Source organism: Cimex lectularius, unplaced genomic scaffold (assembly GCF_000648675.2).
Source record: "Cimex lectularius strain Harlan isolate CLEC.00 unplaced genomic scaffold, Clec_2.1 scaffold182, whole genome shotgun sequence".
Lineage (NCBI taxonomy): Eukaryota > Metazoa > Arthropoda > Insecta > Hemiptera > Cimicidae > Cimex > Cimex lectularius.
Window position 1 is genome coordinate 197,994 of NW_019392815.1, and position 24,100 is coordinate 222,093.

Here is a 24,100-nt window from a genome sequence, read left to right on the forward strand (position 1 = left end):
TTGAGTCTATAATGTTTAAGTAGTTTTCCAACTATAACCGATTCAGTACTTTTTGCGAGTGTATAGGATTAGAGTACTTTTTGCGTCTATTAACCGTCGGCGCCTCCAAATCGTAATTTGAAAGACGCGGGACGTTTATCATACCGGAAGCCGAAGGTACTTCTGGACAGCTGACTGCTGAGAAAACAGATGTGAAAATAGACGACACAATTCCAGCAATCTCGTTTTTGAAAATCCATCCATTCATATTCTTTCAACCCGCTAGGCAGTAATAAAAACAAAATGTGAAAGTTTCATCGAAATCGATTGAGTAGTTTTAGTTTTTACCATTAACACGCATAAAAAAATTCACTTTCATATATACAGATTTATGCATTAAAAAGGAGTTCACGTGCAAATAATAAAACTGATAGGAAATACATTTTTTAAAGTGACAATCAGATGTGTTGTACAAAAATAAAAAAATAAATTATCTTAAAGTTTGAATTTCTATTTAATTTTTCTGTGTTAACGTTTTCCATGGATACCCAATAGCATAAAAAATGCAATAATTATATATTTTTACTTTGATAATCGGTTATATTTTCGACCTCATCAAAAAAGTTTAATGAAAATCCTTGATTCCACGCCAAAGACTCTCTTTACAATAACATCTTTAGCATAGCGTCAAGCTATGTGTGATTATTTTTAGCTGTTGTGTAATATTGATGGTATCAAAACTTGGTATTTTTATATATAAATATATATAACAATAAATAAAGGATATAACAATAAAACAGTTCTGTCATCTTTACATAATCGTTTTTAAAACTGATATTGCATTTTGAAAGAACCTTCATTTTATGTATATAAAAAAACCACGCCTTCATTGGGGCCTAATGACCGAAAGAAAGGGAAATACGATAAAAGGGTAATGATTTTTAATCTATGAATAGTTTGAACTTAATTATAGCCATTGTCTGGCTATTAAGCGGGGCTGAATCAGCTAATTCCAACAAAGGGGAGCCGGGGTTGGTACTACCCTAACAATGGTGACTAGTAAGCGCACCAAATTGGTTGCCGTAGAGCGTAGACAATGGTTTTCATACCGTATAAACTCTCCTGACCTACCTCATCGGGGGCGAGATTTTGTTGACGGAACAATTTCATCGGCTTTACTGAACGATCAGTTCATATTTGGTTCCTATCACAGAATGACATGGGAAGAACAGTTATGGAGTTTCGGATTTTTTTGGTCCAGAAACTATTGGACTCCCTTTAATTTAATAGTTAGTGCGATTTCATGAAGTGAATAAAAAATATTTTTATAACATTGAACATTAATGATTTAGCAGTTGATTAATACTAGGCTACGTCCAACTTATCGACATAGAACACTTTAACGGTTTCACCTATTTTCGCTGGTTAATTAACAGTAAACAATTAAAGTTAGGTTCGTTCACTAACAAAGTAATTAACCAACTAGAGAATTATTTTAATGTTACACATATGATTACGATATTAAATACACATGTGAAAAAGGTTGTATGCTAGTTAATGACATATGATACAAAAGTTGGCCATATTTTGATCGTAGTAGAATTAGTTTTATTTTTATAAATGTATAAAACTATGGATCACAGTAATGAAGTGGTGGTAAATACTTATTATTTACCTACATGTTCCTATATTAGTACTGTTAATTGCCCAAAAGAATTGAAGACTGTTTTGCTTGACTTGTACCTCTGCGTTCTGGAAAACTCCCCAAGGAATATCATAGACTTTTCTTTGCAGTATTTCAAAAATATGAAGGAACTTTCCGGAGATGTTAAACTTTCTTTTAGTGGAACTGACGTGCTAAAGATGGAACACGTCGACCAACAAGTGTTGCAAAAACGCAGGGGAGCTGTTTCAGCCGATCATTTCGACCCTCGGGCCCATTATCGTGCAAGATCTAAAAAAAGGAGCATGAAAGATATTGTAAATAAAACTTCGGGTGAGCTTCAAATTTCTGGGACAGTAAAGTTAGTTGAAAATGCACAACTTAATGATCCCCCTAAAAACACATCAGTCCATGACGATCACGAATTAACGTCTTGGTTCGATAATGTAGACAAAGTTAAGAGTCGAAGTTCATCGTCGCAAAAACATATCACTCAAAAACATTTCATCAATGAACACACTCGGTCTTCATCAGCAGCGTCAAGTCTGAACGAACAACCTATCGTTGATCCCAGTAAAGAACCGCAGAAGCAGGATAAAATAGATCGAAGATTGGTACTTACAAGGGATGACGCCAATCATATAAAGAACGCATTGAGGCAACATCCAATTTTTAGGTTTCTCGATTTATCAGTAATTAACAATGTCGCTCGGTTATTTCGTCCAATATTAACACAAAAAGGACATTTTGTGTTTCTTCAAGGTGAAGAGGCTGACAATTGCTATTTTGCCGATCAGGGTTGCTATGCTGAATACAAGGAGAATGCGGACGGTAGCGTTTCGTTTATGCGTACTTTTGACACCCGTGTGCTTTTCGGCGAACTCGCATTTTTATATAAGCATAAAAGAACATCGTCTATTCTGGTGAGGGAAGAAGGACGACTGTTAATGCTTGGTAGAAACATTTTCCGGCAATTAGTAATCAACAAGGAATTTGAAACACATTTACAATGCCGTGTCATCCTAGGGATGATCGATTTATTTAATACGCTGTCAAAATCGCGGCTCGACTTCTTGGCAGGGATAACGGAAATTCGGAAGTACAGTAATGAAGTGATATTCAAAACTGGTGATATCTCAGACGGGTTGTACTTAGTCCTAGTTGGTGCCGTCGAAATTTACGTGTATCAAAACGACATGCCAAGTGAAAACATTTTGCTAAAAAATCTTGAGAAAACCGGTTTGGGGCTGATCGAAAATGAAGAGTATTTTGGCGAGTTCAGCCTTATCTGTGACTGTTACCGGGCCACGTTCGCAAAGGCCCGCCATGATACCATTTTGGGATTCGTACCTGTTGACGTTTTCAGAAAACACTTCCAAGATATTCTATCAAACGACGAAAGTTTTTTCAAATTTCAAGAAGCCAAAATGGCCAGTCTACCCATCTATAGAAAAGTCGACTTTCGTAGATTTGATTATCACAGTTTAAATGAAGGTCAACCAAAGAGAGAATTTATTTCCACGAATGCAAAAGAGGCTTAAATCGTGATCGGGCTTAATTTAGAATTTTAGCATTTATTAAAGTACTTGATTAAACATGTGATTTTATTTTTATGTTTAAGAATGACAGAAAGAAATGAAAAACTGGCATCCCACCAAATCTCATATTGTGTAGCTCTCTAGATGATATTTTTTAAAATTTATATTGTTATAAAAAAATTGAAATTTTTACACAGCATAGTTTGCATTGAAGAAAAAAATAAACTTACATACTTAGTAGTACATTCCGTTTTATGTGCTTTGCCATGGAAAGCATTGTTGTTAGGACAACCCCGAGATACGTATATTTGGTTCCTAAATTGATTTTATTTCCTTTGAAAGACCAATTTTCTGAAGGAGATGGACGCCCTTTCTTCCTAAAACCACTACTTTCCATTTTGTGATATTAATTAATAAGTTCCAAGGTTTTGTCTGTAGGATGTTTATATTATGCTGGAGTGCAGAAAAATCACTTATCGCAAATGAAAAGTAGGTTACATGCATACAGCAAAAGTTTTATTATAGACATAATCTTGAACGTCGGTTAAGCCATCCACATAATGGACATAATATACCCCTTCTTTCAACCAGTGTTCTTCACATTAATGAATTCAGATTGACTATTTTTACCTCGCACAGCTGAGACTATACAGGCGATAAACGGGGAATGTGTGGTGTGAGAGGATTGATGGCGGAATATCGAGTACCTCCTCAACCGTCAATTAGCTTAGTCATGTAATAGATATAAAGGGGGACGGAGGAATATCGAGTATTCCACCCCCCTCATTGAATGAATTACATGTAAGTAGGAGAAAATTTATTTAAAAATGAACGTGTGTATGAAGAGTTTAGAACTGCGTGCGTTGGATGCTGAATTGACCTAGCTAAGCAGTTGATAGCATCCCCCTGCGGAGCCCAACCGCAGTTGGTAGACGGATAAGACCGAGGTTTGCCTCGGATTTCCAACAACTGGGTGGGCATTCTCGCATCTTGCCGGCCATTTAATATTATTACATTTAAATTGCAAATGATGGGATGCCGGTGGACTGCGAGAAAGGTTAGGTTCAACTCTGCACATGTCTGTACGTATCTAATGATTAACGCTGTCAAAATCGCCGCAAAGTCAAAAATGAAACAACACCGTTTTTTTCCCTTTAGCTAGGTACAGATATCGGTAGTAGTACTAAGGTTTAAGTATTTATAATTAACAAACTTTGCATTAAATACATGAAATCTGTTATATACACTTCTAATATATTTAAAAAAATTAATGAGGTTTTTAATTGAAATACCTATCCTCGCAGGATTGGTATGACTGACATGTTTCACTCTTAAAGCTCCAGTGTTGGTTTGTCGAATTACGTCCATCTAAAAATTATCGTGAATATTATTATAAAATGAGCAGTTAACTGTCATATATTTTCCAAATTAATTATTTCTAATGAACGCTTTTTAAAAAGCCGTCTTAAGATGGGCGAGGGCTATGAATTTGAAATGGGAATTTGATGGGCCTGGGTTAGATTCCGCCCGTAAAATCCCGACACTTCCCCGAAACCCTCTTGGCTAATCCAGCACTTGTTTACTGCGGGATAATCGTGCCAATAAAAGAGTGTGACCGTTTAAAGCTACGGTAAAGAGTTAAAACCTTGTTAAAGAGCTGTTGTTTCCAAGCCATTTATGGCACTTCATCAATACAGAATTTAACGTCAGAACGGCCCACTAAAAGAAAGAGCTTTGTCCATCCGGTCGTGAATTTTATGCGATTGGAGTGGTTGAAGTGTTCGGAGCTTTTAATTTAATGACATCTTCAAATTACCATTGAAATCTTACATAGGCTGTTTTTAAATGACACTCAAATACAAGCGAACATGTACGCGAATAATCAAATGGATGTGTGCGCTTTACTCTAAAACAAGTTCGTATACGAAAAATCAAATAAACATTACAAATGTTTGTAATATTTATTCGTTTTTAATGGAATGAAACGTTTATATAACGTTCCAAGCTAACAAAGTCAAGTTCGTCCCAAACACTATAGGAGTTCGAAATTTAAAGTGGTAATATTAAAAGATAACATCATACTTCCCGAATGATCAGATTATGCATTCAAATATACAAAATATAGCTTATGTTATTTATTTTTCATTCGTTCATCAATTTGTTCATGTTAAAGACTTTTCTGTTTCACATTGATCCAAGAGTTGATTTAAACATTTGAAACAAGATCAAACCTGGCTCAACAAGTTAGTTCTTGTTTGGGTAACAGTGTTTTTATGAAAACTTGAAGTTTGCATAATAATTGCATATTATTCCAAAACAGAGCAATGGGAAAAGTAAATAATAAGACCATCGCAGAGTCTGAACTACTAATCTAGTCCTAGGGTAAAGACTAGAATGATAGTAGGACTTTTGACTGGACTGTGCAGACTACGGGAGCGTACTATAGGATTTTGCATATTCGGCCAATATTGGTCGCAATGCTTACAGTCAAAAACAGGGTAATAACCAAAACCTCAATCTATACTTTTGAGGTTATACATCTTTGGTCTATTCTGGTACCAATTGGCTAGGTAGGTTGCCAAAAACGCAGAGTTATACTTCAACTGGGTAATCTTTGATTTTAATTTAGTGTTAGTTGAAACTCGTTGATAATCAAGCTCCAACTTAAAACTGAAAGAGAACAAGTCAACTATCTATATATTTCTATTGTGAGATTTTATATTAAGTAAACTATACCCTCAATACGATCGACCAGCCTTTACTCAATAAGATTGTCTTGGATTAGGATTGTGTATTAACTTAGCAACATTTACTTTGTTGTATAAAGTTATTGTGTATACAGGTTGAGATTTCCTTCTGGGTGAGGAAAAGCCAAGTACTACGTATACTAGGGGACCAAAATATATTAGTGTATATAGTTTCCATATAACATGACTTCAATCCACCTGGAAATCTTTCATATTAATCTAGCGTTGTTTTATAATTGGTGACGAAGAAGCTATAACATTTATCCTATAAATAAGTCAACTGCTTATTTATGTGGTCAGATTTTATCTTAAGATCTACAGAGTGATGAACCTGTAGTTCCTGGCTTGCCTATGTTCACCTGCCAGACCTAGAGACGACCAAGATACACACAGATTCGAATTAAATTTAAATTAAATTAAACTCAAATCATATGTAACGTTGTATTTTCAATCAAATCAGAAGAAAACCGAAATTATTGATTCAAAAAACCGCGTTCGAACTCTGAAGATTGCGGAAGGAAATAATAGTTTCTGATAGTTTTTGTTTAGGTATTAAAACATGATCAGGGATAACGCTCTTCTTTCTGAGGCAGATGTTTTTTGTGTAACGATCATTCTTGATATTATTTATTTATTATTAATTGAAAGATATTAAATTTTAAAGCGGACCACGAAAACTGGTGAACTTGATATTATTATTGGCCATATTCCTGTTTGTCTTTTTGTAAGGTGATAATTACGTCGGATACAAGTTGAATAAAGCATCGTATTTGCGTATGGATATGTGTATTAGTTTCATCACAAATCAACAGCAATCGTTTTTCCTTTGCGGGAGGATGTTTTTAGTTTTGTCTACTTTTAATGACAGGTACTACATCTCTGCGCGGTATTATACTCATTGGAAACTTCACAAGTAAACATGTTGGCGTGCAAATCTTTAAGAGCGTCTTTAACTTAACCGAATTTAATGCAATTCGCTCGAGAGACTTCTTATCAGGTCCTATTAATTTCCTGGTTTTGTTTCCATTACCTCACTTAATGTAAGCAAATGCTTGGTCTCGAAGATCCAGATAAGGCGAAACGAACGAGCCGAAGATTTAGAGTCTTTTTATTTTAATTAAACAATCCTTCAAACTGGAAATCTATTATTAAGCCCGTGCAATCGCACTGACACACGGCGTTTACTGGGCGAAATATTGCTTCCTGCTATTAAACCTTTTTTCGCCCAGTCGGAAAAGGTACCAGTTGTTAATTACTGGAGGTTTTCGCAATGAACGGGGTCGTATTGTGCAACTCACAGGGACTTTCTACTAATTGTTTTGTGTAGATCTTGGACGCTGATAAATCGAATGACTTCTCACACTAAGATAAAATAAGGAAAACCTAAAACTTCTAAATATAAATATTATATTCATGTACTACCATCATAGTAATTTAACACTTGTCCCTTAAAACTGACATCCTACTAGTTATAGCGTCAATATCGAGTGAAACCCGATTCTTCCCATTATTCTCAACGACGTTGGCTTCGAGCACCCTCTGCATATGTCTAATGACTCAGAGGCCGAGAGAAAATTCCATCATATTGACCAGGTGTTGACGTTTCCAATTGCCACAAATCATAAACGGGGCAGGTGTCGAATCGGTAAAACGATTACTCAATCAATTTTTCCCCTTTTCCGGTCTAAATTACGGATATTCAATACCGAATGCGATGATATGCTAATAGTTTTAAACACGAGTTTTCTTCCCTTTCTGCTCTGTGTTAATAGTTTCGGAACCTTTGTACACGTGCCGACACTAGGCCGTTCTGTTCCGAAATCGTGCCATCGTGTAGTCGAGAAAGAAAGTGACCGACAAAGGTCAGGGTTCGGTAGGTCTCGATACGATTGTATCATTTAATGATGCAAAATCAAAATTTAAAAATAAAACCGATATCTAAACTATATATAAATTATTTGAAGATAATTTTCTGAAACAGTTATAACCTTACAATTTGCTGAGTTTTTCTGAAATAAGTGAATATCATTTCAACTCTGGTAACAAACCACAGTTTCAAAAGATAACAGCAGAAATGACAAATTCTTAGTATTAAAATGTTTAAAAAAATGTAAAATTCAAATTAACTTTTATGTTAGTTCAAAATAAGACTCTTACAGCAGCATACAAGTCAAGCCTAGAATTATCTCTTAGACAACCCTCCATTGATTATCTTACAACAATATTTGGTTCGTTTTAAAGGATTAGAGGTAAATAAAACATCAATAAAATATCCATCTTGTGTTTAAAATTGGATTTTGTAAAAACATTTAAATATTCAATCTCTCCTTTCCAGAATTTTCTAAAATGCATTTTGCTCCTTTCTCGCGTCCAATGGTTCGATTTTTTAATGGGGAAACATTTTTAAGTTTCAAATTTGTTTGAGTGATTGTTTCAGGTGATAGCATTGTTGGCAGATGAAAGAAATCAAGCGAATGTGACCAGGATGCTTCACATTCCCAGAGAAACGTCTAAGGGTCTTCAAGGGGGGTTACTCAAGAAGGCATGGATTGTACGACCCGATCGTATGACATCTCAAAGCGATGATTGTTTTATTGTTTCAAAAGTACTTCGAATATAAGTTTCGCGAGAAATCGCATCTGTTGGTCTGAACATGGTAAGAAACCTTGTTTTTCGGTAAGTCAAGGTTTGTTTGATGTCTTCTGACGACCGAGAGAGGGTTTGTAGAAGAACTGGAGATCGATGTATCCTCACAACGTTTTCACTCCAGAAAAGCCTTGGAGGTTGAGGTGTTATGATTTGAGCAGGCATTTCTATGGTGGCATCGAGGGTTCCCTGCAGCAGCGGATACATTGAAGGTGTGTTGTCAGATCACTAGTTGGCAACGGTTTTATTTTATGCATGACAATTCAAGGCCCCACATAGCCAAGATCATTGGTGACTACTTGGAATGAGTTTCAATTCAATGTTCGGAATGGAAAGTGTTTTAGCAGTCCAATTATGATTCTAGTCTTAATCAGGTGTAATAGTTCGGCCCTGGAATAGTATGTAATTGCTATGCAAACTTCAAGTTTACATAAAAGCGTCTATTACCTGATAGGTAACACATTGAACCAGGTTTCATTAATTAGTCAATTAACTAACTTTTTTCAATTTTTTCATCTACTTTTGCATTAATGTAAATTTTTTTTTTAAATATAGAGAAAGAAATAAAAGCAATACAACTTTAGCCATGTTATTTATCGGTTAGCTATCAAAGAAATCAGAACCGTAAGATTACATTTTCATGTTCTTTCTTCTGTAAATGCAAATGCAAATTTCTGAAACAATTTCAATGTTTCCCCATTTTTAATTATTTCGACCTAAAGGTACCTAAAAATAAGAACAAAAAATGAATGAAATTGCGAATGTTAATTATTTCAACCTTTATTAGTTCCCAGTTTGATCCTCACCAGTCCGCCAATTCTCGATGTCTCTATTTCGGTCAGGGCGCCAGCAAGTGTCGACATTTCGGACATTATTATATGGCTTTTACGTAACAGCGTAAACTCTAATCTGCATAATTATAATGGCCGGTTTCATAATTCTTGATTTATGATTAATTAAAATTTCGTGGAACTGCTTTTTTCTAATTATCACGCTTTTAATTAATTAATTGTCTTCTCTCTAAAAAGGGAACAAGCGTACGAATGACGACATAAATAAACTCTCAAATTATGTATCAATTTTAGAAATGATTATCGACTAAAGGGAACGCATGAAAAGATTACGATCTCGCCCTCCCTCGCTCCCATCACACNCACACACCGTCAATACATCCATTCATCCATCCATTTTTCCTTTCCACCTCACCCCTGTCTTGTTTTAAATTTCGAAAATATGAGTCAAATCATAGTAATATTAATTAATATAATTATATTATCTTCTTTTGTCTGTTGTCTTTAAGTTCTAGGTTTTCAACTTACCGGATTTTCATTTTGTTTTTCTTTGAGAATATTTATAAAATTGAAAGGTGTTTTTCAAATGTTTTGAACCCACCCCTTGTTTCACTTATTTGTATATGTAAAAGTAATGTTTCTTTCGACAAAAACGGTCCAGATTTTTATTGTATTTACTTTTTTTTCCGTTTTATTATTTAGTGTGACCAGAACCTAAATAAACTGTCAATCGGAAAGCGAGTCAGCCACTTTTTAATGGCCCCCCGGCCCGCCTGGGGAAAACACGTGGCCACACAAGTTTCCCACTTATCACACGAAGGGATGACAGCCCGCATGAAAAAGCCCTTCGGTAACATGCAAGCACACTACCCGATGACGTTAGATCCCCCTGAGGTGATAATCCCAGCAACGACTTATTTCCGAATCCATTTGTTGCAACCATCTCGGTACAAAAAAGTTCAAAACTAAAAAATTTAAATGATCTAAGATTTTTACCTGTATATCAATCGTCAAAAAATATCGATTTAAACATGTGTTCATAAAAAAAGGCAACAAATAACAAGAAGTGATTTTATAAAATTATAGAACAATTTTCCTTTTTTCGTTAGCATTACAATTAATGGTTGTCGTTAATGTCGTTCACATTACAAACAAATTAATGAGAATTTCTTAAAAATCATAAATAAAACATTTTCCTGGCAGACGATCGAGACCAAGTGTAATTGATTGATTTCTATATTTTTCTCATTTAAATCCGGTCAGTATTTTCTATTATAAATAAATTTAAAAAAATAAATTTAAAAAAATCAATTTGCATGAATTAAAAAATCTATGGAACAATATATAATAATACATCATAATGTATTAGTCATTAGTTGTAAACTTCAAACCAATTAAAATTACTTATTGAAACCAAAATAAAAGAAAAAAACCCGTAATTATTTATCATTAAATTAACTTTTTTATTAATAACCGTTATTAATTAATGTGTATATTTTATTTAAAAAGTAAAGTATGGTCATAAGGGAAAAAAGGATAGAAATATAAATACACCAGGTCTTAGGACACTTCTATATTTAAAGTGAATAAAATACTTATAATCATATAATAAAATAATACGGTGTTTTATAAATGTATCAATTATTGCGTGCAGGCGTTCCGGTATGCCTTAAACAAGTAGGTTAAACTTCCGAAATATCGGCCAATAAATTATAATATATTTCGTAAAAACTTTTTCTGACTGCATTCCTAAAACCATCACCATAGTTAAAATCAGTCATCACGTTTTAATTTTAATTAAAATCGGTGAACCTACGTTCGTATCTTCTTTTGTCAATATGGAGTGACTCTATTTTGTATCCAAAATATATCTGGTTTGGTCTTGCATTTCAATCCCATTATTCCAGCTTATGATAAAGTTCATTGTTCTGATGGCTGCTTATGTCTTTACTTTCTTATTCTCTGGTAAGTTTAAATTGTGTACAGTTCTGAATTTCATGGATTGAAGGATAAATGTTGTGCCTTGATCCGGTACCCACTTGTGCCGTCCAGTTGTGTCATTAGGCAACAATATAAATAAGTATTGAAATAAATGGGACTCATTTAATTGAATTCATTGCAGTTGAACACCTATCATTATGTATCTTGTGGCAGTGTACTTTAAAACACTTTTCAGTTTATCCAACGTTCTGTTAATTAATTTTTTGATATTATTACCATGTCGGCTGGAAGAATTTCAAAGATAACGGTCAAGTTTCAACAGAAACAAATAAAATACAAGACTTGCGTGAAGGGTGAAATAAAACAATGTATCGAACTGGATAAGAAGATTAAAAACGATTCGGTATCGACTGCCCACTTGGATCCAATAACGAATAGCTCCGCTGGCCAAAGGTGTCCTCTGACAACAGATCCTATCGGGGACGAGCTTTCTATTTATTGGGAGGGCCCAGGCTTGTTTTCCTCTAAACTTTTTCTGTGGTTGTTCGATCCTAGAGGCAATTTGTCCGGGGTATGTTACCGATGAGCCCATCTCCGGACCCCTTTTTTCCGTCCTTCAAAACATACGCGCTAGACACGCTCTCAGACGCTCACATCCGTCAGAGGACACCTGTCATGTTTAACCAGCAACCAACGGTGCTGTATGGCATCACCTGCCTCCTACGTAATCGATAGGAAAGTTAGTTCATAGTTTATAATAATGACGAACGAACAGGATTCACGGTTAATTTAATTTCAAGCGAAGGACTAAATTCAATATACTCGCTTTTATCAATAGTTTAGGAATAGGATGATAACTTCCGGGATAGCAGCAAGAATATGGGCCGAAAATGAAAGCTTTTTTATCCTTTCAGTGATTGAAGTTTAACAGAAAATCATTCATAAATAAAGAATCAATCTATTAATCTTCACAGTTTTTAAGTAATCAGTTTAATTTGTTTAAAAAACTATTGAAAAATGGTAGATCAGTTTTGTTATGAGTAGCTGGACTTGGTCGGGTTAAAATAGCTGCAGTTTGTACTTCATGAACTATGATTTGGATATGTATACATAAAAGTTATTAATATATTGCCGAGGTTTACAAAAAGCCGCAGGCCCTGCAGTCGTTAAGAATATACCGGAATATACGTGAGGCTACATGGAAGAAATTTCCTTTATTTTTTTAAAATAGCAGGATTATCCGTGAAATATAGTTAACGCAAGAAAATAAAAACATTTTGAGTAGGAATAGCAAGAAAATCAAGTTGAAAATTAATGCTGTTTAATTTTATTTGAGAATTGTTTATTATTCGGCGGAGGTAAAAACCTAGACGAGGTCAAGGCAAGAGATGTAGGCATTATTTTAAAATTTTAAAACTATTACTTCTAACCTAACTGAATTGCAAATGAAATGAGATCTTGTTTTATGTACCTTACACATATTAAAAATTATCTCTGACATAAACCAATTCGAAAAAACACAATTTATGTGAAAGTTTGAGATGGATCTGGGCAGCTCTTGCTTCGAGGGAAACAAATTATTTTCAAATTGTTTTTATATAACGATGCGCAAATAAATTATATATTTCTGCGCACAGGTTTATTTTTCTATTGTTGGTTTTGTTTGCGCAATTAAAACAGCAGAAATGATCAAAAGAAATCAACCTGACAATGCAATTCCTAACTTTTTATTCATATGTATTAGAACACGCTCTAAAATGACAACTTTTCATCAGACATTTTCAACTATATAATAAAATATGCCAACATGACAGAAATATGTATCACGACAGTGTTGAAGTACCGAGGAAAAATAAACCGTGTTAACGATCCGAATAAAAGAGGCCGACCCTAATGAAACATAAGCATTTATCCCGGCTCAGAATTAATAACAGTGATGGTTTCTTTTATCCCATCTACCAGGCGAGATTAAATCTTTATTACGAACGGCCAAATTATAAACTACTTCATTTATTTACGACAAGTGCTTCTATGTGAAGTGTGACTGAATATTGAAAGACTCAAAAAAAAAGAGAATTGTTTTTAAATTGCATTTAGCAACAAAGATAAACAAACAATTTCGTACTGTTTTTTATCTTTTGAGAATCTTACATCGTTTAAAAAAAATAACTAAAAGCAGACCGACACTTGGTACATGTATATAAATAAAGATGATATATAATTTAAAAAAAAAATAAAATAAGGAAATTAGAAACCTTGATCATTTAAAAAAAGTTAATCATCATTTAAAATTATAATAACCAATACAAAACAAAAATAGTGATAAACACAGTCTCCAATTTATGACAAAATAAAGAAAACAAATCATACTGATTCCTTCCTAGCATTGTTTTCTTAGTTAAAAATATGCTGTTTTATGTTCATAATTTTCTTTAGTATAAATTCTTTCAAATTTGTTAACTGTAAACTATACAGTTCTAACAAAAATAAAAAATGTACACAGAAAGCGAAATCCTCTGGATAGTAATTATGCATTTATTATTTTTGAGATATACATTTCCTAGAGTAGGAAACGTCCACTGTCTGACTTATAGCTAACAAATTATTCAGTAGTGAATCACATAAAACATAAATGTCCTTTCATATTTATGTATACACAAAAATGCCATGCAAGTATTTTTTCTTTTTTAATATAATTAATTAATATTTTAACGGAGTTATAATTATGACCCCGAGTTCAACTTTGAACGGCCGTCAAGCGTGGGCCAAGCTGAGTTTAAAGTAAAAATCATCTTCATTTCGTAATATAACCTTCCAAAAATAAATTTCACTGGTGATGACAAATATTCCCTTGAATTAGTAGTAGTCGTCCGGAAATTTTCCACTTACGATTTATACATTCTTTTATTGATTCAGTTCGAGAAGAAATGCTGTGATTTACATACATATTATGCCTTTCAGAAAATGCGCATTTCTAATAATAGATCCTTACGCTGTAAACGCTATTTTCCTAGTTTACTTTGCTAATAATTGTTTCTTGTTCTCTTGACTGATGTTTTTTACATCTATCTCACTAACTTTTTTACAATCGATTTTATGGAACTGATAACCGGTGTATGCCATGTAATTTTAATACCCATGTAATTTTATTTGTTGTAACCGTTTCAATTTCTGGCTATTTTAGCTGTCTTCATAAATCTTCGGTATGTCGAATCATTCAGTTTTTTCTAGTCTCACTGAAAACAGTATTTATTTGTTTACCATGTTCTGAATCAGTAAGAATAGCTGTTTGTGGTGAAATGTGCAAAATAAGCAAGGCCTCCAATTTATAGGAGTTAGTGATTGCATTGACGTTTTTCCTACTTGCAGTTTTGTATCAAAATGTTACTCAACCCGTATTCGGCAGTTATTCTCGACCGACATTCAGATCCTTCTTTGGTTATTAGATTTTCTATGATACATAAGTGTAATACTTCTGCAATACTTATTTCGTAAAATTCGACGCATGTTTGTTGTCCAACATAACGGTTTCAAGGGGAGCAAAAAATGTGGTATTCTATTTTGAAGAAAAGTGTGTACAAAAATACAAAACAAAATATTAAAATACCCCCCAAAACGTGGTAATGGAAACATCTAACGTACATAACACATAATGTACATAATCACTCAGAACATTGTTTATAACGTGTGTGGTGTTTAATGACCGTTAGTCAATGATTATTCGAAGATCGTGAGATGCGGTCTGGTGTGACGTAAGTTTTTAGAAAAAACATTTTCTTTATCGTGCCAACGTTTCGATCTTTATTGAGATTATCTTCAGGGCCTAGAATTTACAAACATTGTTTAAATTTAACATGTAGGATGTGGAACCAAATGAATTTATACAATGAAAAAAAAATTATATTCACTCAAAGGATTTGTACTCACTCAGTTTTTGTTTTCTGCGTAATTGTGTTATTCTTGTGTATCGCGTTGAGAGTGCCAGTGCAGCAATATCTCAATGATATGGTTTTTTCGACGATGCCATCTGCTTATACCACAAATTGAGTAAAAAAAGTCTTTGGACAATAGTTTTTCTCTTTGGTTAATCTCCTGTTTCTAAAAATTTTGTGCATTCCTTAAAATGGTGAACAAAATATTGTCAAAATTTGACTGAAAAATGTAAATAAATCTGCATTGTGTACTACACAAAATTTGACAATAGAGCTAAAGTTAGTTTAAAATAATTACTACCCGCTTCTAAAAGGAATCCATTAGTGTATTGCTGGCTTAGAAGCTGATGTCATATTTTCAACCAAACTTGTCATTTTTTTCTATTAAATATTATTTTAGAAATATTTGCATAAATTAGTTATAGGAGTGGACCTAAAATAGATTCCGGAGGTACAGCTATTTTTCAATGTTGCAAGACTAGCAATTCTTCATCTAGTTTTACCAATTGTTGACTGATTTTTAGATAAGAAGAAAGTGATAGAGCTAACCAGCCAATTCATATCTGTTTTTTTTATCGTTTTCATCACTAGTACCCGTTAAAAGTCTATGAAAAGTATATTTAAACATATCTTATTTGTTTTGAGATCACGTCAAAGGATCAAATCAAAAAGGATATTTCCCCTATTTAAATAATGTCACGGTTAGATATTAATATAAATAATTCCTGGATGGTTTACAAATTATAAACTATAACATTTTAAGTATAGAGATGATATTGGTCAACACTTTTATTATCAAGATATTTATTTTTTGTCCATAAATTAACAAATGATTTTACACAACGAAATATTGTCAAAGATACCAACGTTTTGAAAAACCTAATATATAAACATTCCAATTGTCAATGGAGTGCTTTGGTGTGCGTGAAGATAGGTATAATCTATTAATCTTAAAGACCCATGTAAAGTGTTATGACTATTTCGTTCCATAAAAACAATAAATATGTTCGTGTTTACATAAGCATTCGACATCTAAACAGATTATCACAAAAAGCCCGAATATAATATTTCACAAAACGATTCTCCCCATCTGTGTAAAATACAGAATAACATTAGTTGGTCCAGACAGTTTTATTTGTTTAGTCGTTCTTTTTCCCCAATAGTTGGCATAACAAATGTCCACAGCGGAACCTGTATCAGACGTCACCGTTCTATAGACTAGTGGGTGTATTATTTTAATTTATTGTCGAATATTTGGACGTGTTATCTGTCGGAGAGATGCCGTAGATAACATCGGGGTCGCCGTCCTTCCAAATGCACTTTCCTTGTACCTCCGTTTCAATGGTAAAAGACGTGTCAAATGAAAATTAACTTTTTCTCTGAGCCACCCTCGAGCGGCAGAGTTCGGGGATAGGTCCGGTCGCGGGCAATCTGTCATCCGTACGTCGTACATAAATCTTTTATCCGGGAAGGCGACCCAACGATCCATTGATCACATCATACTATCAAACACGATCTATTTTCTAGCATACCATCCTTATCCGACTTTTAAACAACATTTCACATGTTGACAACTTGGATAGCGCACATGGAAAAATGGCTAGACAATATCGTAGTAATTTTTTTCCCTTTCACTACTTTGTTTTTTCCCTTTGCCTAGTATTAACATTTTCCCCCCAATTAGTTATTTTAAGTCCGACCTAAATTATAACTGAGTTTAAGAAGATCGGAAGGAATTTAACTGATACACTAGACTATAGTTATGACAAGCTTTCATTGTATATAACGCCACAATGACAATTAATGTCATCTTTCCGTAACTGAAGGCTTAAGCTGATTAACGATTGATTGCAGTTTGTTTTAATTTTATTTTGAATCAGACATCTAATGATGCCATTACGATGGTTACGAAACCTAATTTAATAAGGCATTTTAAAATCTTACGATCAAAACATAAAAGTATGTTTAATATAAAAAATCAACATTAAAACATAAAATCATATGATTCATTTGATCCATTTATCTTGAGATTGATGTTTTGATTAAATTTGTCAAGTGGAAACGGTTTTCTGTTCACTGAAATGAACGTTGAAAATCAGCCCAATATTGGTAAGTAAACACTTCTTCAAACAAACAATTTTTAGAAAAATAAATTTTAATAAATAACAACAAGAAATATAAAAAGTACAAGTAGAGCCGATAATTATTTTCTGTTTCTAATATAAATAATATAATATAATAATGCACCTAGAAACAATAATATTGACAAAGAAATTTGAAAAAAGAATGTTGAGGTTTTAAAAAAAGTACTCAGCAAATCAAAGATTTCGACTATTTCAAAATCAATGTAATACTCTAATGCCGTCAAATATAAAAAAAGAAGTCCACATTTTTCCATACCACTAAAGCAAATAGGTTTCATACACATTTCTGTAAATAATTAAAGCTGAATAATGAATAAAATAAATTATAAAAATAACCAACAGTGTAGATAATAAACGTAAAAATAGTTATCCTAAACCAGAAATAAAAATGTGTAAGGGAAAAACGCTGATGTCACCACTTCGTTGAAATTACAAATGTTATATTTGACGTTTTTTTTTTCTTATAAGCAAAACATTCATTTCGCTTATTCTACAGTTTTTAATGTATTGAAAAAGAAAATTTTTAATTTTTACAAAAGTGTTAAAAAGTGCAAAGTGTAAAAGTAAGATTAACACTGCTTTCCTTATTATTTTTCATTTCTTAAAAAATATAAAATTGTTTTATAATTGTTGTGATCTGCCGGTTTGAAAGCCTGGATAAGAAAGCACAATTTGAATCAAAGTATTTTTGGCAAAAATGAATAGAAGAAAGTAGAAATAGAAAATTGATGGGAAACAATGAGCATACCACAAACAATTGAATAATTAATAATTTTCCGAATACAATGATATAAAAGACCAGTTATTTTTATTTTAACAATTGTACGGCGACCGAAAAAGGAAGTTCATGGAATGTCAGCTGTATCGTTACATGATTATGGAAAGATTGAGTTTTATATTTACTGTTTTAATGACTTTAAAAAATATTACATTGTGATTACCTGTTTACAAACATTAACGCTATGTTTAGCTCAATTTCATTTAAATAGTATTTAGAAATATAAGAAAATAAAAATTGCTGGAAAATTGATAAAAACCTATACAATCGAATCATTGTAAAAATGAATAGTAAAACACAAATTATACGTTTATACATGAATTTATAAAACATATGTAATATAAATTTTTAAAATAATTTAATTTACGGTCTTGGCTTTTAAATTTATTTATAGTAACTATCCTACATATTAAAATTTATTTTACCTAAGCAAATTTACAAAAATACTGTTACTCATTCGGTTTTATTGTCTTTTCCTTCCCTTTAAGGTAGCGTAATTTTTTTAATCTCCAAGCATAAGTTAACTACGTTCAAACAGGCCTTTAGATGAGAAGAATTATAAACTAGAGTTATTTGAAATTACCAATTTATGTTCCAAACAATATGGAAAATGTTAACAGCTGACCGAATTGAAATTACTTGTTCGAATTTTATTTATACATAAAGGTCAAAACGACTGATTTAGTTGGAACACATATGTAGATTTATGTAAATACACGACCAATTGAAAACGTTCACAATGCATTTTTACCATATTTATTTTCCTAAATGTATATAGGTCGCATATTATTAAAATGGGAAGAGATTTGCTTCTTTATTTTGTTATCTACATTATTCAAAAATAAATGCAAACAATTATTACTGGTAATGCTTCAATTTTTGTTTATTTAAAATGTGAACATTAATTGTGTCAGGATGCATGAAATAGTGCTCTGAAATAAAATAACCGTCTGTTTAATAGGCCTAGGTTCTTAAGTGTACTCTGGTTTTAATGTTATGGAATTTAATCAATTCAGGAATACCTCTCTGGTCGAAATGTAAATAACCGAGACCTTAGGGGATTTAAAAATAAACAAGGGCTCTATTGGGGGTGAATTTATTATATGTATATTGTAAATCAAAAAGCCACGCTGGGCGACGTTTATGGCTTGAAAAGAGTATGCGAATTTATGCCCCTACCGTAAGGATCGGTGAGGATTCCCATGTAGGGGGTCATAAAATAGGGAACGTGTACCGGTTTTGGGCGGGTTGCCACTTTAATAGGGTACACCTATGGCATAAGGCACAGCGGGTTAGAACGATTCGTGTTAAAATTAGTTCTTGTGTTTACAGTTGACTGTATTTTCAGTTTTAGAGGGATAATGAAATACTTTTTCTTTTGAAATTCATCAAATTTCGCTTTTAAAGTACTAACTCTGTCTAAAAGAAGCAAAACCCCGAAAACACGAGAAGACCAGCAATGGACAAATCGCAAAAATTTTTAATAGTCTTGATAAACTGCTAGGATGTAACAATCCACGAGATTGGTTCTCTCAGTTGCATAGAATAATAGAAAAAATACCCGTTAGTAGTACTCCAATGTTACTAAAACATTATCCGTTTAATTAATACTCGGGTCTTTATGACATTCTCTGTCACTCCGGAGGAGTTGTCGCGACCATTGCCTCTTCAGTCGAGGAGTAGAGTTCGAGGAAATTCGTGAGGATGCGAGTTTCTGATGTGCTGATTTACGGTTGTTTCGAGGGTTATGTGAAATTCGCGAAACGGGAGCGGAATTCATGTTAAACGAAAAGTATATCTAAAATTGCATGTGTTACGTCGGATACATAAAATGGAACATTCAGGATTTTTCGTTGAATTAAGGATTGGGCAGTTTGAATGCGGCCGATGTTTAAATGGTTAGCTGAAATTAAAATTATATTTAACAAAATGAAAATATGCTGCTGTAATTATAAATATCTATCCATATTTTGAATTTTTTGTTTTGTTTTAAAAACAGCAAGTATATTTTTAATTTCCAAATCTCGATAGTGGTTAAGCCGGGAAGCCCAACGAAGCGCTAGTACTACGTAAGTTAGTCCAGCAAAGTCCTCATAGATAGCAGAGCACTTCGCTCTTCCTATTAGAGGTCCCGTGTCGCGTTTTCGATCCTTTCCTTTGATTCATTCACGCCTGACCACCAATTCGACATAATTTGAATTAAAAATAGTATTCACATATGAAGAAATTCAAAACAAAAATGTAATATTTGAACACAAATATTTTATTATGAAGTAATATAATTCAATCATCATTAAACTATGGATTTTACGAAAATAAATAAATATGTTTGAATAAAAAATAGAAAAATGGGAATAACAGAGTGGAATAAAGTTGCATAAATTGACTCATTATCAACATAACGCTCACACCAAAAACCCATATCGCACATTGGGAAAAAAACACCAGAATCTATTCTAAATGTGTCAAAAATTTGATCAAAGTTTACTCATCATAAATTCAAGTTACAAAATTTTCCTTTGCTATTTTGGTTAGTTCTAAATGCCAACGCTGCCAAATTAACTTTTATTCATTTCTGTTATTCAGAAAAATATAACAATTTTTCGCCACTTATAGAATACGATTTTTACTATAGTATTGTTACCAAAAATACGTAATGCCGCAATTTAAATAGTATAGTTGTTGATAATTTATCTGGGAGAATGTGAATTTGAAAGAAAGAAAAATACTCCTTGACTCGAGAAAGAAATACAGAAAAAAATAAAAATCTTTAGCAATGGAGCAAATAGGAGAGGACTTAAAGCGCCCCTTGTTCAACCCATATGTTAAGTTTAAAAATTGTATTATACAGCAATAAAATAAATATGAACATTTTTTTTAGATATTCTATTTAATCGAAACCGGTGTTAATATTATTAATATTAACTATTGTTTTTTTTTTGAAAAATATAATTTGATGGAATAAACAACCAGGTTAAATATTTCCATTTTAATAACAAATTAAAACAGATTACTCTCCTTCTTGTTATACGCGTTAAAGAGTTAAAAACATATAATTACTTAATTATAGTTAATCTCTTAATTGATACAATTCAAGTGAAGGTAAATTGGTTTACATATTGGCGTTCTTTCAATCAGCTCAGGAAACCGAATTCCTAGGATGAAATTAACTGGCCACTTCGGATTATTATTCTTTATTTTATTCAAAAGCTCCGTGCAGACAACTCGTTGACGTGTTGAATTTCGGTTGAAACACTGAAGTTCAAACAAGACTATAATTATCGAGGGTCAGATACCTATCCCGAATTATGGACAACCCCCGCTCTTCTCTTGGAACATGCTCCGCAGCTTTTCATGACCGTTGTGTATTACATTACGACAGTTCTAGGGTTATTGCAGTCCTAAATGCAATGACTCTTATAAATCGAAATGGGCGATTTTAAATTTACAACTGACAAGGATTTTTACATTACCACTTCTCATGCCCACACGATGGAGTTTCACATTTCTGCATTCTCTATGGTTTAGTTTTACTAACATTTTTAAAAAGAACAACAACTGTTTTAAAAGTTCAAAAACAAAATTAAAAAGGAAGTAATAATTACACTAACAATGTTAGTTTATACACTCCATAATTTAAAAACTTATTTAATTTAACATTTTATAATTATATAGCTTTCGCTCAATGTCGAGTTAAAATTATTTTAAATACAATTCATTGTACGCAGATTAGACCAACTAAGAAAAGCTTAAGGATATTGTACTACTTTTAGAGAAATATAATTCTACGTCTTAAAACATCAAGTAATTTTTCTCGGGGGATAAGCTCAAAAAAATAATTGTGAAAAACAACGCTGAAGATGGCTAAATACCGAAACACTTCCTGGCACAATCTATCGAGTATAACAAGACCAAAATGATTGGTAACGACCAGTTATTTTTTATCTACAAGGTAAATTTTTTTTTACTAACTTGTGTTGTATGTTATTAAGAAATCGCTAGCATGTGCATAACAGTTTATTACACCGGTTAGCTCAATTACAACTCAGGTCTGTCAACTGTTAATATCAACCACACCTATACTCTGGTATTTTTTTGCTATTGCAGAGGTCATATCAACCTTGGGATAAAAAACTCATTTGTAAGTATGTCGGGTTCGAATGCAGGGCCGCTGAATGCGAACCCGGTACTCTTTACCTTACAGTGATGAGAGTGGCGACAACGCCTAAACCGCTGCGGCCACCGACCCTCCCCCCACCAGAAAAAATAAAATAGATACAAATATTTTGGAAAATCAAAACTTTTTTAAATAAAAAATATTTGGCATCCAAATTCTTACAAAACTGATCTGATATCATTAACGTTCTAGAACCAAATAAGCGAGTCGGAATGGCATTAACTTGGCCTTTGAAAACAACTAAGAGTCATATATAGAATATAAACTTTTCAAGACGTTCGTCGATTATATCCTTATTGAACGTTATTGGCATACACCGAAAGTAAAAATGTTAAAAACTTAGTTTTACAACAGTACCACAACCTGGGCATTGAATATAATTTACAGGAATTAATGAAATTTATGTGGATCACCAGACATCAGAGAAAAGAGAATTTAATCGCCTCAGGCCCTAAAGTATGGTTTGTTTATTTTATAAAACTGTATTTATTGAATTAAAGAGTACTTAAAATGAATTCAAATTGTTTATTTTTTAAAACTCTTTTTACATATTTTATGCCGAGTCCTCACGATTCAACTTTTGTTTTTTAACTTTAGTTGATCAACGAATGTTGAAAGCGACATGAATCAGTTTTTTGTCTCACATTTCCATAAAAATTGTAAAACTCTAAAGTATTTAATTGAATACTTTTTCTTACGTATGATTATGACAGAATAAATTTGGTTTTCTAATCAGCAATAGTAAGTCCGACGATATCCATTTCTTTTACGATAAATCTTTTTTTAACGAATTTTTCCTCGCATATTTATTTATTCGCTAGCGTCACCATAAAACCTATTGGTTCAAACTTTATATCTTTTTTCAATACCATGTCAAAAATGCCACATAATCTCATTACCCAAGGCTAAATACCAACTTCTTAAAAAGTATATAATGTTATATTGATAACTGTTATTGTTATTCCATACTATAGGCGATTATTAAAATTTATTTTTATCTTGTTCCTCTTTGTACTATAGAGGGAGACAACCAAAGATTTTTCGTTGTCTCCGGCTGTGCAATAATATATCAGGCAATTTTTTTTAACAATTCTAAGGCAGTTATTCTAATAATTTTAGCACCAAACTTCAAGTTTCACTTTAGGCTCAGTTTTGGTTATTTCCTATTCATTATACAAAAAATAAAACAACTCAACGTGTGTAGTGTGTAACATTTGACACCAACTTAGTCCATGTTTCAACTTGAAAGGACTGACTCATTACTTGATCTCACAAAGTTTGACTCGGTGAACCGAAGGTGGTCCTTCCACAAATGTCCTTCATCTTTAGTTAATCAACGAATGCTGTTCAAAAGTTAAATCGTGAGAACGAGCCATTATGTATATGATCTTATAATTATCCTGCATTACCCTTTTCAGTTGAATTTAAATAAATATGTAAATTAGTTAAAACAATTTGTATCTTCGCACCCTGCATCTCAGTAGGAAAAACGCTGGGACGCGTAGATGTTTCGTCCGAAAAATGGTTTCATTGAATTCGTGATAGATCAAGGTAAAAGTAGAAAAATTGATTTTATGGAAACAAATTAATTACAATAATTACATAATTCAAAGTAGTAGTAATGTAACGCAAATTTAATTAAAAAATAGGTGCCAGAGAAATGGAACGAACATGTAATTTACCACGTCCAAGCAGAAAAAATATTTCTTTTTGGTTGTAAACATTTGAAATCGTCGATGGCTACAACATTTTGGCGTTGGCACG

The 24,100-nt window shown here is 32.8% G+C and overlaps 1 protein-coding gene and 1 long non-coding RNA gene across 2 annotated transcripts; both read left to right on the forward strand.

Moving 5' to 3' along the window:
* Positions 1–1,842: 1,842 nt before the first annotated feature.
* LOC106672976 (cAMP-dependent protein kinase regulatory subunit-like) lies at positions 1,843–3,183 on the forward strand. The gene has a single exon (XM_014404845.1). It carries the CDS (start codon positions 1,843–1,845, stop codon positions 3,181–3,183), a length of 1,341 nt encoding a protein of 446 aa, XP_014260331.1.
* Positions 3,184–17,272: 14,089 nt separating this feature from the next.
* On the forward strand, positions 17,273–22,288 carry LOC106672977. Its single transcript, XR_001341327.1, has 3 exons — positions 17,273–17,346; positions 21,888–22,111; positions 22,267–22,288. It is a non-coding gene; the product is annotated as an uncharacterized LOC106672977 (long non-coding RNA).
* The last annotated feature ends 1,812 nt before the right edge of the window (positions 22,289–24,100 follow it).